The sequence below is a fragment of the Parasteatoda tepidariorum genome, chromosome 8 (assembly GCF_982258835.1).
Source record: "Parasteatoda tepidariorum strain Cologne lab strain chromosome 8, Ptep-v5.0, whole genome shotgun sequence".
In the NCBI taxonomy this organism is placed as follows: domain Eukaryota; kingdom Metazoa; phylum Arthropoda; class Arachnida; order Araneae; family Theridiidae; genus Parasteatoda; species Parasteatoda tepidariorum.
This window is the reverse complement of record NC_141762.1, coordinates 26,383,838-26,399,093: the sequence shown is the minus strand read 5'-3', so window position 1 is coordinate 26,399,093 and position 15,256 is coordinate 26,383,838. Positions and strand designations below refer to the sequence as shown.

General features: G+C 30.6%; 2 protein-coding genes across 3 annotated transcripts in view; one reads left to right on the top strand and one right to left on the bottom strand.

Annotated features, from left to right (window-relative positions):
* Positions 1-369: 369 nt before the first annotated feature.
* LOC107451626 (glutamate [NMDA] receptor subunit 1-like) lies at positions 370-1,578 on the top strand. Its single transcript, XM_016067786.3, has one exon. The coding sequence runs from the start codon at positions 370-372 to the stop codon at positions 1,576-1,578; it is 1,209 nt and encodes a 402-aa protein (XP_015923272.3).
* A 412-nt stretch (positions 1,579-1,990) lies between these two features.
* The window catches only part of LOC107451670 (uncharacterized), an 83,632-nt gene continuing 70,366 nt past the window's right edge, over positions 1,991-15,256 (bottom strand). For both annotated transcript variants that reach the window (XM_087150043.1, XM_087150041.1), the window contains 7 exons: positions 11,216-11,379; positions 9,549-9,627; positions 7,557-7,611; positions 7,401-7,477; positions 7,198-7,300; positions 3,410-3,484; positions 1,991-2,273 (listed from right to left, as the gene is read on the bottom strand). In XM_087150043.1, coding sequence (XP_087006169.1) covers positions 2,185-2,273; positions 3,410-3,484; positions 7,198-7,300; positions 7,401-7,477; positions 7,557-7,611; positions 9,549-9,627; positions 11,216-11,379 — 642 coding nt within the window. In that variant the 3' untranslated portion in view covers positions 1,991-2,184. The remainder of the gene's footprint in view (positions 2,274-3,409; positions 3,485-7,197; positions 7,301-7,400; positions 7,478-7,556; positions 7,612-9,548; positions 9,628-11,215; positions 11,380-15,256) is intronic.

The window sequence follows — 15,256 nt, the reverse complement described above, 5'->3', positions numbered from 1 at the left end:
AACTGTATTTGAACAATTATTATAAAGTGAAACATAAGTCTCTGAATCATATTATTGTGGTAATCCGGATATTGACTTTCTAGCACATATTGTTGTGGCGGAGCTGACATTTTCATTTTGCAACTTACTGCCACACCCGCAGTAACTAAATACCTCATCCCTAAAACCGAAACTGCCTTTGTTTTAGTGATTATCATGACATCAAAAACTAAATTTCTGAATCACATTGTAGTGGCAATCTAGACTTTTACTCTCTAACGCATATTGTTGTGGTGGTGCTAACATTTACTTTTGCAACTTACTGCCACACTTGCAGTAACTAAATACATCATCCCTAAATTCCAAACTGCTTTTGTGTTAGCGATTATCATGACATCAAAAAATAAATTTCCAAATCACATTGTTGTGGCAGTTTTGACTTTTAAAAATTTTTTGGAAGTGAAAGAAACTCCAGGAGAGGAAATAAAAATATCCGGAGGAGTTGATGGGAGACTGTTAAATGTTCTATCTCAAGCTCTTAGGTTCCAATACACAGTTCTCAAGACTCCAGATAATGAATGGGGTCGATTCATAAATGGACAATGGTCAGGAATAATTGGCATGGTAAACAGAAGTGAAGCAGACATAGCGATTGGACTATTAAGTTACAATAAGGAACGTGAATCAGCTGTTGATTTTACTGAACCATACACAGCTAATGAAATTACATTTATTACAGCCCCTCCAAGAATGCGAAGTAGGACATCAGCTTTTGTGCAACCGTTTGATTATATTACGTGGTCATGTGTTATCAGTTGCCTTATCATAGTACCACTGGTGTTCTATTTCATAGCCAAGAGAAGATACAACTTTCTCAGAATATTTATCGGCATTTATGGTAGTATATGTCACCAAAATATCAGCCAATCGTTTATGGGGAAAAACTTCTTTACAGTTCTGTGGCTATGGACTGCGTTTATGATATCAGTGAGCTATACAAATGTTTTACTTGCTTTTTTGACTGTGCCGACCCGAGATAAGGCAATTACAAGCTTCGAGGAAATGAAGGAAGCCATTTACAAGGAAAAATATAAAATAATGGTTACAAGGGGAACTACCGCGATTCCTACATTCCTGATGAGTGGAAAAAAGAACTTAATTTACATTGCTCAAATGATAGAAAGCAATAACTGGTATGTATCTATGGAGGATTATTTACACGAAAATAAATTTGACGGATCAACAGCGTTTCTTGGGGCAAGGTCTGTATTTTATTTTAAGTATGGCAAAGAACCTTTCACTACCAAATACGTTCCACAAGAATCTGGATTTTCTGTTCCTTGTGGCATTGCAGTAAGGCGAGGATTTTGCTGTAAAGATATGCTGGACATCAGCATAACAAGAATAAAGCGTACTGGCATTTTCCAAAAAATTGTAAATGATCAGTTGTTTAGAAATTGGCTTTATGAAGTTGAAAAACCTCTGCCCAAATCATCAGAACATAAACTTTCGTTGAGCGACTTGTTAGGAGTTTTCATATTGTTGTTGTGTGGTATTATTGCTTCTATATTTGTCCTCATTATGGAAATTTTTTCATAATTTAAGTTTAGATCTTAAATATAGATTTCAAGTATAGCATAGATTAAAAACTTGTCTAGATTATCCTACACTAAATACTTTCATTCACTTCACTTTCATATATCCAACGGATATATTTCATATATCCAATTAAATATATGTTATATTTAGTAACCACATTTTTTTGTGATTGTTGGTTTTATGTAAAATATTGTATCGTACGGGGATCCCATGGTCTAGAAAATCCCCCCCTCTTATAAGACTTGGTATCTTGACCAAATAACGGATATCCAAAATAGCGATATAAAGGTGAAGTGTATAAAAAGACATTGCAGATCGTTTTGATTGTTTGATTCGTTTGCAACTCAGCATATACATATTTATACAGCTAGCCATGAAATCATTTTACTTAAATTAATGTACAAACAAAGAATAAAATCTTTCAATGTCTTTATTAAGTTTAAATTATAATATGACATAATTTGGAATTAAAATATTTGTGCATAGAACATAAAGTGTATATTGACACTCTTACAAAAGTCTTTTATACATTTAAAAAATTGAGCATAAAAATAGTTTATCACCTCCTTAATAATGGTTTATCACTTCTTCATTCTTAAAATATTATTATATAAATTCCTTTTCAAGCTCAGAATTCTTTTTCGGTTCCATTTTCTGTAATATACCTCGATTTCCATCCAGAAGTACATAATCACCTACAAAGAAATTACTTAGTTCAAATATATATACTGCTGGCTCTCTTAAATTTGACGATGGGTAATTTGGATAATACACGAAAATTTTTGACTCTCTTAAATTCGAAGATGGGTAATTTGAATTATACAAGAAATTTTTTTGACTCTCTTAAACTCGATGATGGGTAATTTGGATTATTTATGATAGTTTGTTGAATCTCTTAAACTCGACGATGGGTAATTTGGATTATGCCTGAAAATTTGTTGACCCTCTTAAATTCGATGTGGTAAAATTTATTTATTCCATTTTACTCATTCCATTTTAGTCTACTTTCTTTAAGTTAAACATGTTTAGTAATGTTCACTTTTTTCACAGTTCTTCTTTATAACTATAAGCAAAAGTGCTAACTGTTGCACATTTTGGACAAAATATTATATTTATAAAGTTATGCTTTCTTTATAAATATAACTATATTAAAAAATTATGTTTATAAATTTATAGTCAAAGTTATGCTTTCTATTTATTTTTAGGATTTAAACATTTAATTTAAAAAGATTTTGACCACCACTACATGTATGTGTGTGTAAGATAATCGTACGATGGGGTGTTTGAGATCCTGCAAAATTAAAATTAAGTTTTAACTCATAGTTGTAAATTTATTTTCATTTTAATACGACTAGAGAAAAATCCTCACCGAAAAATTATAAGTTAGTTGGTATATAATATGATAGCAAATATACTTCCTAACTTATCTGCTACAAAGAGAATTCACATATCTGTATCTACTACTAATAAAGGAAATTTAAGAAACAAATTTATAGGAAAAATGATACCATTGATAAGGAAACTAGTAGCTAATTCAAACAAATAAATAAAATAGAAATATCTCTATATGCTAGCTACTACACGTCATTGTAAAGGCACTGTCTTCCTTTTTCAGGATGAAAATTCGATCTCCGTTCTTAGCATCAGTTATGAAGAAAATTACATTTCTTTAAAAATAGACAACTTTCTCAAAATTATCAAAATTTTAGTTTAAAATGTTTGTTTTTCAATGTCATATTTGTTTTTCAAATTTTAATTTTGCCACGCACCAAATTTGTTATTTGACACAAACTCATTATATTTTTGATTAACTTTTTATTACTTAACCTACCTGTCTGAAAATATTTTGTTGCTCCATGAAGTCCAGCTATACAAGGAATTCCATACTCTCGACTAACAACAGCACCTAGTTTTAATTAAAAATTACTATTATTACTTGACATTTTTAATTTAAATTCATTGAGAACTTAACATGATAAGTATTATAGAAATCTCTTACAACGACGTTGAACAAATTTTTCGTTGAATTTATATACGTACTTTATCTAACCTAATTCGGGTGTGGAGATTTCAAATATGAAATCAAGTTCAGAAAGCTATATATTTCATTGAAAATCATATAATTTTAGTTTAGTTTTTGTCTGAATGTACACAATTATAAAGAAAGTTCAGGGATGCATACGCACATTTACATTTGCATGCTCTTTTGAAAAAACACTTAGGACAAAATATATTTGACCTTAAAGAATCGCATCATAAACCGAAATGTATAATCGTCTTCTTACTACTACTCCCTACTCAGCTGAGAAGTGGGGACATTTAGTATTCAATGTAGTAAATTTTTGAAAATCCTGGTTAGATAGTACAAATAGTATAGTTACGCCGCACTAGAGCTGCACAATGGGCAATTGGCGACGATTTGGGAAGCTTCCCTAAGGAGGATCCGAAGACATGCCATTGCAATTTTGTTCCCGAGGACCTGTCCGCGAAGTCGAGCACTTTAAGAACAGTTTAGCGAAGTATAGCAGTTTAACGAGGACTAATACCTCACACCATCGGTCCCTTACCAGGCTGATCAAAGCGCTCACTCACTCGTACACTGACCGCAGCTAGCGATACTTGACTTCAGTGGGGACCACGTGTTAATGATCAGTCCACAAGGGGACAAATCCTGGTTGGGAATATATTTTTAAATTGTATAAAAACTGTAGCTGTTAAACGGAAACTGATTGCAGATTTGAAATCAGCGTCGCGAAAATGTTTAAGATCCGTTCAAGAATCCCATGGAAAAGTACCCTTACAATACCCTCTGCTTTCAATCATTTCGACATCGCCTAAATTTCTAAAAGTACTTTTCAGATGGTGCCTTGCGCCTAGCACTTTTTAACTGTAACCGTTAAACCTTGCAGAATTCGAATATCCGGATTGAATCATATTGGATTGCTGGTCCAACTTGAAGCATGTGAGCAGTCTTAAAATTGGCTTTCCTTTTCTGCATGATCAGGAAGCATAATTTCTTTCCTAACATTTTAATTTTCCATGTTTTATTTAGACTAGCATTAATGCAGTCTAAATAATTCAGATAAGGTAATTACTTTCATAAATATTTCGAAACAGTTTTAATGATAGAGAGAGCGGAGAGGGCTGCCACCTTTCAGGATTCTTCTGCCACGATGTTTTCGTGAACATTCCAGTTACCTCCCGAAAATAATCTTGAAATTAAAGAAGAAGCGATTCAAAATAAATTTGGTCCCTATCTAGCTTTCTGCTGTGTTAATTATGACTATACATCCTATAAGCTATCGACTTATGATACAACCCCTCATCTTCCTTTGGGGAGGTAACTTTTAAAATATTCAAGTTATTCGTCCATTCTAAAGCCCAGATAGTTCCTCAGCAGCAATATGGCATATATAATACGAAATTATAGTTTTGCTTCAAGTGTAAGCCCCTTAAACTGTAACTTTTTTTAATTTTCCTTGGTGAAAGAGCTTCGAAAAACTATGTTAAGCAACGACAGCAACAGGACATTCCCAATGATTCACCAGACTTTTAACGTCTGTAGAATACAAGAATAACTGATTGCCTTAATTTAATTGGATTCTTTCCCCCCCATTATTATTAGATAGGCATGCCTGCTTTTTTATTAATGATGCTAAAGATTTTTACTGTTGATTACCATTTTAAATGTTAAAAAAAAACTTTTTTTATTATTCTAATCCAAATATAAATGTTTAAATTGAAATTTTATGTTCGTCATAGTTTCTTGTTCAATCAATCAATATATACAATATTAATTTAATGAAAACATTCTTCTTCTTCAGCACGTCAACTCCTTACTGTCCTTGGCTACCTCAACCACACGTAGCCTCCAACGCCTTCTGTCCGTGGTGACTTTTTTCCAGTTGTTTATCTTTAATACTTTCAGATCTTTAGCAGTGTCATCCAGCCATCTAGTTGGAGGTCTTCCTCTAGCCCGAGAACCCGAAGGATTTTTAAAGGTGGCAATTCGGACTGCATTATTTTCTGGACCTCTCCAGATATCCTTAATCTATTGCTTGGGATGACCTGCACTATCTGTGGCTGTCCATCGAGCCTATATAATTCAAAGTTGCATCTGATTCGCCAACTGCCTCTTTCCAGTACTGGGCTAAAAGTATTTCTATTAAGAATTTTCCTTTCAAAAATACAAAGAGTACGCTGAGTGTTTGCGTTTAGTGTCCATGTTTCACTGCCATAAAGCAATACAGGTAGAATAAGAGTCTTATAAATTTTAATTTTTCGACTGATTAGGCTTGATCTTAATTTGTGTTCCTAGTCCAAAAAAGCACTTGTTTGCCATTTTAATTCTGTTTTCTACTTCTGTTTTAATGCTGTTTTGGTCATTGATCATTGTTCCAAGGTATTTGAATTCCTTAACCTTTTCAAAGGAGTAACCAGTTATGAATAGAGGATCATGATTTACAGTTGTGGCTGGAGATTCCATAAATTTAGTTTTATCTTCATTGATGGTATAACCCATATTTGAAGCAGAAGTTTCAAGAGCCAGAAAGGCCAGTCTCACAGCTCTCTCTGATCTTCCTATGGCATCGATGGATGTCATCGGCATATGCCAGTAATTGAACTGATCTATTCCAAAGGGTGCCTTTTCGGTCTAATCCACTATCTCTGATACATTTCTCTAGAGCTAGATTAAAGAGTAGACAGGCGAGGGAACCCCCTCGACGCAGGCCTCTCTCTGTTGAAAGTGGTTCCGATAATTGATTTTGAATTTTAACCCTGCATCTTATATTACTTAGAGTAACTCTGGTTAAGTTAATGAGTTTAGTAGGGATCCCAAATTCGGCCATTGCTTCCAGTAGTTTATCTCTCTTTATACTGTCGTAAGCAGCTTTAAAGTCTATAAATAAATGAAAAGTTTTGATATTATATTCCTTAGTTTTTTCTAAATGAAAACATTAGGGCATAAAAATAAATTTATAAGAATTATAATTGGGCTTAGCTAAGAATTTATGACTTTTGTCTGAATTTTTCCGTCTGTATTACCAAAATTAACTTGATTTGTTTTACTCTATATGTTCATAGTGGTCTGTAATTTCGAATTACTACCGGCTTTTATTTAAGAAATGTTTTTTCCTTTAATAAAGAACCCGTTAAAAATAAATCAAATTTTTGAATTAATTGTAAAAGAAATGTTTACGTTAGTAATTAATAAATTAATATTATTTGCGTAAATGTTGTGAGAATGTTGTCCATCATCCATTGAACTGAAAGTTACATATATTTAATTATAATTAAACTAATATGTAAAATAATAATTAATAAAAAATATGTTAAATTGATTTTTTACTTTTCGAATCAAGGTTTGCTTATGTAATTTATAAAAATAAACCTATGTATCGCAACGAAGTCTATTTATGTAACATATCATGGTCAACTTTTGCAATATATCATAGCAGGGTTTGCTTTGGTAACATATCAAAATTTACTTATGCAATGTATCAAGATCTACTTATGTAAATACAATGATTTGAGTAAATTATGTTAATACGAGTAAGGATTTACTTTGTAATAACTTTGAGATAATCCTTTGAAATTTCAATAAATATTTTTTCTTACCATGTGATATGAGACCTCCTAATTCAGTGACAACTCCAGCTAGATAGGGAAAATATGGTGACCAGGCAATGTCTGTCCCAAGAGTAACTAATATTTCACCAGGCTAGATATTGTTTAAATGAAAGAAGTAGAAATTAATTACAACATGTGAAATATTTCTAAAAAATAATAGTTACACAAGCATAATTTAGTAATACCCTTACTTTTATGTCCGCTGCGTCTTCAATGGTTATTGCTTTACGAACATACCCTTTTGCGATACCTTGACTTACGGGTATACCTGCAAGGAAAAAATATTTTTTTTAATAACTTTAGCTTAAACATATAGATTGATTTAAAAGAAATTTATTTATAAATACCTTGCATTGAAAAGTCTTCTACACTTGAAATGTTTTCTGCAACTGTTAAGTCCATCTAAAAACATTTAAAATGATGTCAGTGGCAAAACTTTTACATTCCTTACTTGTAACATAAATTGAAACTCCTTTATATATGCAAACATTAAATTTCGATTTCTGGTTTGGTTTCTGGATTCTTTCAAAGCTCATCATTTCAATGAATTTTGTAACAATTTCATGGATTTTATACACTTGAATTAAAATTTTACGCATTTAAAACTTAAAAAATTCTTACAATTTTCTAATGAAACTGAAAGCTACTTTGAATTTTTAATTTTCTCGAAATATACTTAAGGAATCGTTACTTTCTTCGATCTGTATTTGTATTTTTACTTGTACGTTTCAAAATCTAAACTTTTCACTCGCTACTTTTTAAAAGTAACGTTCCCATGCATGGTGTTAACTGTGAAAAGTTTTCTTTTATTTCAAATGTTGTGGCAAACATAACAAATTTTAAAACAAGTTATAGTAATTTAAAAACATTAAAGCAGGACTTACAGCCAGTGTTAACGGCAAAGAATATTGTAGATTCTTTACTGCAAAATTGATAGCTGTTTCTTTTTTTATTTTTTAACTGCGTGAGTTCTGAGTGTCATTGTAGCAGTTAGTATTGTAACGTAGCATAAACTTAACTAAACTAAACTGAGTGGCACGACAGTCCATAGAGGTCCAAGGCCTACTGTGCCCATCTCAGTTTTCTTGACTTTGGGCTCTGGGGTGCAGGAGCAGATGTTCCGGTTAGGAGGTCAGCCGAACGCGAAACCCCCAATGTTCAGTTCCCAAGCAAGCTTGGTATTCATTTATCGACCCACTGAAGGGATGAAAGGTTGAGTCAACCTTGCCCGGCCCGAGGATCGAACCCAGGACCTGTGGCATGGGAGCGCGAAGCGCTACCACTCAGTCACTGGACGTCCATTGTAACGTAACATATGTTGCATAAATTGCATCGTAATCAATGGAATTGTGCTAGTGAATGCGATATGCATACAATGTATGCTATATGCAAACTTATGACATAAATTGAGAAGGTACGCAAAATCCCTTTCTGCAGTCCCTTCACCAAGCAATTACTATTTATTAAGTCAAATCAACAAGAGAAACCACTTAACCATCAGAGTTTTTTATTAGATAGAACAGCGGTCCCCAATTTTTTACGGCTACGGGACCTCTTTTCAGAGAGCTCCAAATGTATCAATGGAGTTTATTAGCAGCAATCATTTTTTCAGTAAAGCTCTTAAAATAATATGTTTTATGTCACCATTGAATTCGCAGACCTAGAGTGGTATCTTGTTTAGTTCTGACTAGGTTTTTGGGACAAACATTTACTGAAAAGTAATAAAATAAGTTGAATTAGGATTTTCTGAAAAACAACTTTTATAAACATAGAGAATTGTTATCAGAGAAATATAATTCGTGTTTCTTGAATTTGGTCATTTTATTTTGAATTTAAAAGTTCGACGAGAAATAGTTGGTAATAAAATGGTATTTTACTTAAATAATTTCTTAAGAAAAACTAGCAAAGAAAATTATGCTTTGTTGTTTTGATATAAATATAATTACAAGTTTCCAAAATTGTTGATTCAAAAAAGTTAAACTTTCTGAACTCCTTTGACCCTTTCACGGAGTCCAAGGTTCCGTGGAACACCATTAAGGTATAAAACAAGTTCGATATCACGTGATTAAATGCTGTTTTATTGCCTTACCTACTCTAGGTTGTTACACTATAAAAAGATTCGAAACACATTTATTTTTTGAGCATGAAACAACTATCTTAAATCTATTTATTCTCTTTTTTTAGACGAGAAAACGATAATTTTGCAACGTTCTCTTCTTATTTTGTCCGCATCTCTTAGAAGTAACATACCATTTTCATAGCAGGCATGAATCCATAGCAGATGCAAAATAACTGTCACCATCTCAAGTAAAAAGGTTTAACCTTAACATTTTACTTACCGGCTTTGGAAATCCTTTCATTATTTCAGGAAATCTGTAATCATTCATTACTGGATATCTTTTCATCCTCTGTGTTGCTCTAAAATAAGTGAAAATGTGAAAAAAATGATGCTTTATGGATCAAAAATAAAATTCAAAAGGATAGGATATACTTAGTGCTAGATAGACAAAAAAAAAACGTAAAAAAAGCACATTTTAAAGTAAAGTACATCAAGAAGAGAAAAAAAACAGGCTACTCTAAATTACTCTTGATCTAATGATCGGATGTTCACGTTTTAGGACTCACTCCTAATGATTCCTGGGGGTGATCTCAAATATGCTTAAAAATAAGTGCAGACAATATTTTAAGTTACAAAACCAGACACAAAAATGTACTTTCTCTGAATAAACATACCTTTTTTTCAACGGAATCAGATTTCTGGTGCCCAAAATATAGGGGGTAGCTGCAATCAATGAAATATAGTCCCATTTGTTCAGGAAAGCCCTCCTAAGTAATGTTAATTTTAATTTTTACGTATTTCGCTATAACTGGAGAACTTTTTAAGCGAATTGAAGCATTTTTCCAAACAATTATAAAATTTGTTTGCAAAAGATAATTCCATGCAAAAGTAAATTTTAGTAAATATTTATTATTTCTTCTTCTTATTTTTTTTTAAATAATAGTTGAAAAAATTTAGAATTGTAAGGTAAGCGATTTTTTATATCATTTTTAAAGTAGTTTCAATGCAGTATTTTATGGTAATTTAGGTAGTTTTTCAATACAAAATTTGAGCAAAATCGATTGAATCAATCGAATTTTAAATATAGGATTTTCTTAAAATTTGAGTTTTCAAGAACTATTCGACCGATTTTCCTCAAATTTTGTATTTTTCCATACATTATAGCAACTATTTGGACTGTATTTCGAAGATTGCGGCAATATTTTTGGGGTCAAGTATCGTAATCCGTTTAAAAAAAAGGCATGTTTATTCAGAGAAAGTTCATTTTTGTGTCTGATTTTGTAATTTAAAATATCGTCTGCATTTAAGATATCGTGACTTCAATTAGCATATTTGAACTTCTTCTTTACTCTTGTCACTCTTTAGAGTCAATAAGATTGAGTCTTAAAACATGAAAATCCGATGGTTAGTTAAAAAGATATTCATTCCATCCATTGTGGGTGGTCCATTTTTTTGCATACTGTACATGAATAGACATATTATAGTTTCGGTACTGTGAACAAGAGCCTTCCTCAATGTCTAAACTTCGAAATTTTGCGTCTAAACGTCGAAGTGACGTTTAGACTCTGACGAAGGTTCTTGTTTATACAACAGAATTTGTAGTATGTCAATTTATGTATTTTTATTTGTGCTTTATTTACGCTGTTTTGTGCTTTAAGATTAAAGTTATTTAAACTTCAACTAATTATCGATATTGGAAAAAATGCCATTTTATTTTTACTTTAAGGCTATCAAACACAACTTTAATTATTACAAAAATTATTATATTTCGTTTTACAAAAATCTTAATGCTTACTCGTTTATGTATACAATACTAAAACTGTAATTACTTAATGAAATGCTCACTTTAGAAATAATTTTGATTATTTCTAAAATGAGCTTTTTAAAAAATTTCTACAAGAAGAAGGAAATTTTTTTTTAAATATATTCATGGAAAACATTTAATACTTGGCAATAATTTTAGGCGATCTTGTTCTAAGTAAGTGTTTGATTTCATCAACTGTCATAAAGAAAAGTAGATCTTCTTCAGGAATTCTCCCCTCTTGGACCATAAGTTGGGATAAATGTCTCCACCCTTTACGCCATTCATCCATTCCTTTTACCACCATTGACTGGAAAAAAATAGCATACAAATTTGTGTTTAAAAAATGTTGAATTTACGGTTTACACGTTATGAATTTCATTCCTATATGAATAGGAATAAAAATTAAAATAATTGCTATATCGGATATGCTAAGTTGCCTAGCTTTATTTTATTTTATAACCGTTGTTGAATAGCCCACCCAATTTTGAGTTTACGAGTAGCAATGTTGAACTCCGTAGCCTTGTAATTTTGTACCTAATCCAGAAGATAAGGGAACTCTTTCTATAAAATGCTATACTGCTATAATTATCGTTGCCCACGGATGTTACAACATATGAAGGATATTCAGAGTCTACTTTTGGTTCAAGAGCTCCGTAAGCTCCAGTTATCTCAAGTTGACAATTTTAAAGCGATGGCAATTTTCAGTTTTTGTTTCCCTCCGGCCTTATGAAATACTTTGCAGAAAGTGAAGCAGTTGTCCCAGCAGTATACTGCGTGTGATGTTGTTTATCATGCATTCTCTACCTCTTTTATTTTACTAATTACTCAATAAAGCATTTTAATTTGTTAACTTCCATTTCAAAACCTTAAGTTTATCTCTCTGCGCAAGCTGTAAACTAATTCTCTCAACTTGATATCTTCCAGTTTTATGCTTCGAATGTTTCCAGAAGACTACAACAAGTGGAAATGTTAGTTAAAAGAATTCCCCAGTAAATTCTACTTAGTACTTTCTTAATTTTGTCTATAAATAGAAAGGTGATTTGTTTTTAGAGGAGAGATCCGATTAGAAAATAGATTGCAACGAAATATAACTGATAAATATGATGTTACTTGATGATTTTTAAAGGAAAAGTCTACTTTTAGATTTCTAAAAGTTTGGAACAACCAGTCAAAATGATTTTCTCTGCCTATGTGATAAAAAAAAATTAAGAAAATTAAAATGAAATGCAATAAAATTATTTTTGACTGATTTCTACTTTATTGGGTTTTGCTGATGTCAACATCTCTACATTGAATTGCAGTAAATATTAAGGTAGCAAGAAATTTATAATCATTAAGTTATTTTACCTAAAACCCTGGATTACCTTTCTTAAATAGCGTAACTCTTTCCTCCTCAACCCTTGTGCCGCTTTCGATTTAGATTGGCTGTCACCGATCACATGAGTAAACAGTCGTCATATTGGTGACTAGTTTGAATTGTGAAGTATTATCACACCCGATCTTCTATTTCTAATTTCGCTTTTTTATACTTTGTTTCATACTTTTAAATTAATAACGACAGATTGTTGCGTATTAGGGTGTTCTAATAAGCCAAATTTGGGCTTTAAATTACATTGTTTACGTGTTGGAAACAACAATAAAGGACGACGGAAAGTATGGCTGTATGGAATCAGGGCTAAAAAGAATAGAAGGGCTAGTTCACTCCGCTCTTAGAGCTGAAGCTACGATTTCCCTCCTCATGACGTCACTGTGTCCACAGATCTCGGAGATCGCAAGCAAAGATATTATGATAACTTTGCATCTTTCTCTTTGTAAAAATAAGTTAGACTTTTTCTGGTTATTAGCTTTCAAACTTTACGTAATTAACACATTATTTCCGTTCATAAACATAGTTCAAAAAAAACTTTCTTGGTTATTATATTATAAAAATACCATTTTAAACTTATAAAAATGTTTTGCTAGTTGGTGAAAATAACACGATAAATACTTTATTTTAAAAAGTTCAGTTTTAACTTTAACTATTAAGAAAAATGAAGGCATATATCGACACTTTTTTTATCTACATATTCTTTTATAAAGATAAGTTAAGTTAAATTTAGAAACCCTGATTTTAAAACATGTCGTAAATAGCAATTTGTTCATACTTAATCATTAGGAAACATCAACGTTAAACGCTAATTACTGAAACAAAATAATAATTTAGGTTCATAATGACATTAGAAATTTTACAATTGTTTATAGACATTTAAATTTACGATGATATAATTTATATATATTTAAATTGAAGAGAATATAATTTTTTAAAAAAATCATAAATATTTAGAATAACTACATTAAAAAATATGTTATGAAATTAGGAGAATTTCAACTATATACTATATATTTTATTTATACTTTTTATTTACATTTTAATTTTCTTTGACTTTATCTATTTTTTAATTCTTTTCACCTGCCTTTCTTTATGAAGTAACGAGGCGGTTTCTATTTAGATAATGAATTTTTATAAAAGTTCTTTACGACAGAATAAACGTATTGCTGTTTTATATTAACTGTGTCATTTCGGAATCCATTCTTTACATAGTTGTTCATTTACTTTAGGGAACACGCGAAAAATTATACTTTTTCATTTTGTTTTTATATCAGAATTTTTGCAAGTTGCAATCGCGCAAACTGGCATTTCGATAATAGTTTTAAATTCTTGTAAATTCACTGCAAAAACTGAGGAAAGTCATTATAGAAAATAACAAATGTCTTAGAATATCTCGCAAAAAGAAATGATCCAATATTAGTTAGAGCTAGTAAGGCCAAACGCTCCGTTCTTGAAGTAAAAGTGCGAGCTTTGCGCCAAAGTGACGTCACTAGAGTGACGTCGGAGAATCGGCGAGGCGAGAGATACTTCAAAGGAGTGAACCAGCCCTTCTATTCGCTTTAGCCCTGGTATGGAATTGTCAAAAATAAAAGGACGCCAAATGATTCTAAGTAAGATAAAAATTGAATATGAAAAAAATGGTAAAAAAAATGATTTTTCCGATATATTTTAAATTGCTCATTATTTTGTTTACTTATGTTGATTTTTGCCTTTTAAGTTTTTAAGAAATGTCTCAATTACTATATTGAAAGTTTGATTTGCTTTGTTTCATTTTATAAAAGAATAATGTGTCTATTTCAATGAATTAACCATTATTTCAACGACGATTATGTCTTCTTATTAAAGATATATCATTAAATATAAGCTATTAACATTCTTACTTATGATTAATATATAAAATCAATAGATAATCAAATCGAATGTAATTTAAATACTTTTGTATGAAATTATTACTTTTATATAATTCTTTTGCTTAAATACAATAAAATAAAATTAAATTCAGTAAAATGTATGTTCAATTGTTTCATTTTATATACCACCTTTATTCAATTGATGAAATTAAAATGTTTTTTTTTAAATATCAAGAATTATTCAATAAAATAAAATATGTACCAAACAATATTCTAACTCAAATAATACACCTCAATCATAGTGAATCTAAGAAAATTAAAAAGCTTAACTCTTATTTTTGTTCTACCGATGAGATGATGATAAGATAATACAATTAAAGATTTTTGTGTTTTGAAAAAAATGAGAAATTCTTCCACAAATATTAATGCTGTTTTATTGAATTTATTGGTTTTAAATTTTAATTGACAAGCACATTTTTATTTAATTTAGTATTTTAAAAATTAATCAACAATTTTCAGTCAGAAACTTTAAAAATTAATCAGCAATTTTAGATTTTGTTACTTACATCTAAAATTTCAATTAAAGCTTCATTTTTAAATCAATTAATTGTCCTAAAAGATTTAGCAATTGCTTATTATAAAAGACCAAATAATAATTGGTATTTAAAATATTAGATTAAAATATTTAAAATATTAGAAAAAAATTTTTTTTCGAGCACTGTAAGATGTTTTAAATTATAAATTTAAATTATTTAAATCACAAATCATATCTCCTTTTGCACATCATGAAAAAAACCAAATGCAAAAAATTTCTAAGAGTTCAGAAATTTTTTTTGTACCAAATAATAAAAGACGAAACGAGAAAGTTTTAGCTTATAGATAAAATATTATTCTCAGTAAATAGCATAAAATAAATATATAACTGCAGACATATAAAAAGAGTTTTAAGAATAAATAGTAAATAT

Bases quoted from the DNA above. Each gene is read 5' to 3' on its own strand.
- LOC107451626 (XM_016067786.3), top strand. From the start codon at position 370: ATGACATCAAAAAATAAATTTCCAAATCACATTGTTGTGGCAGTTTTG.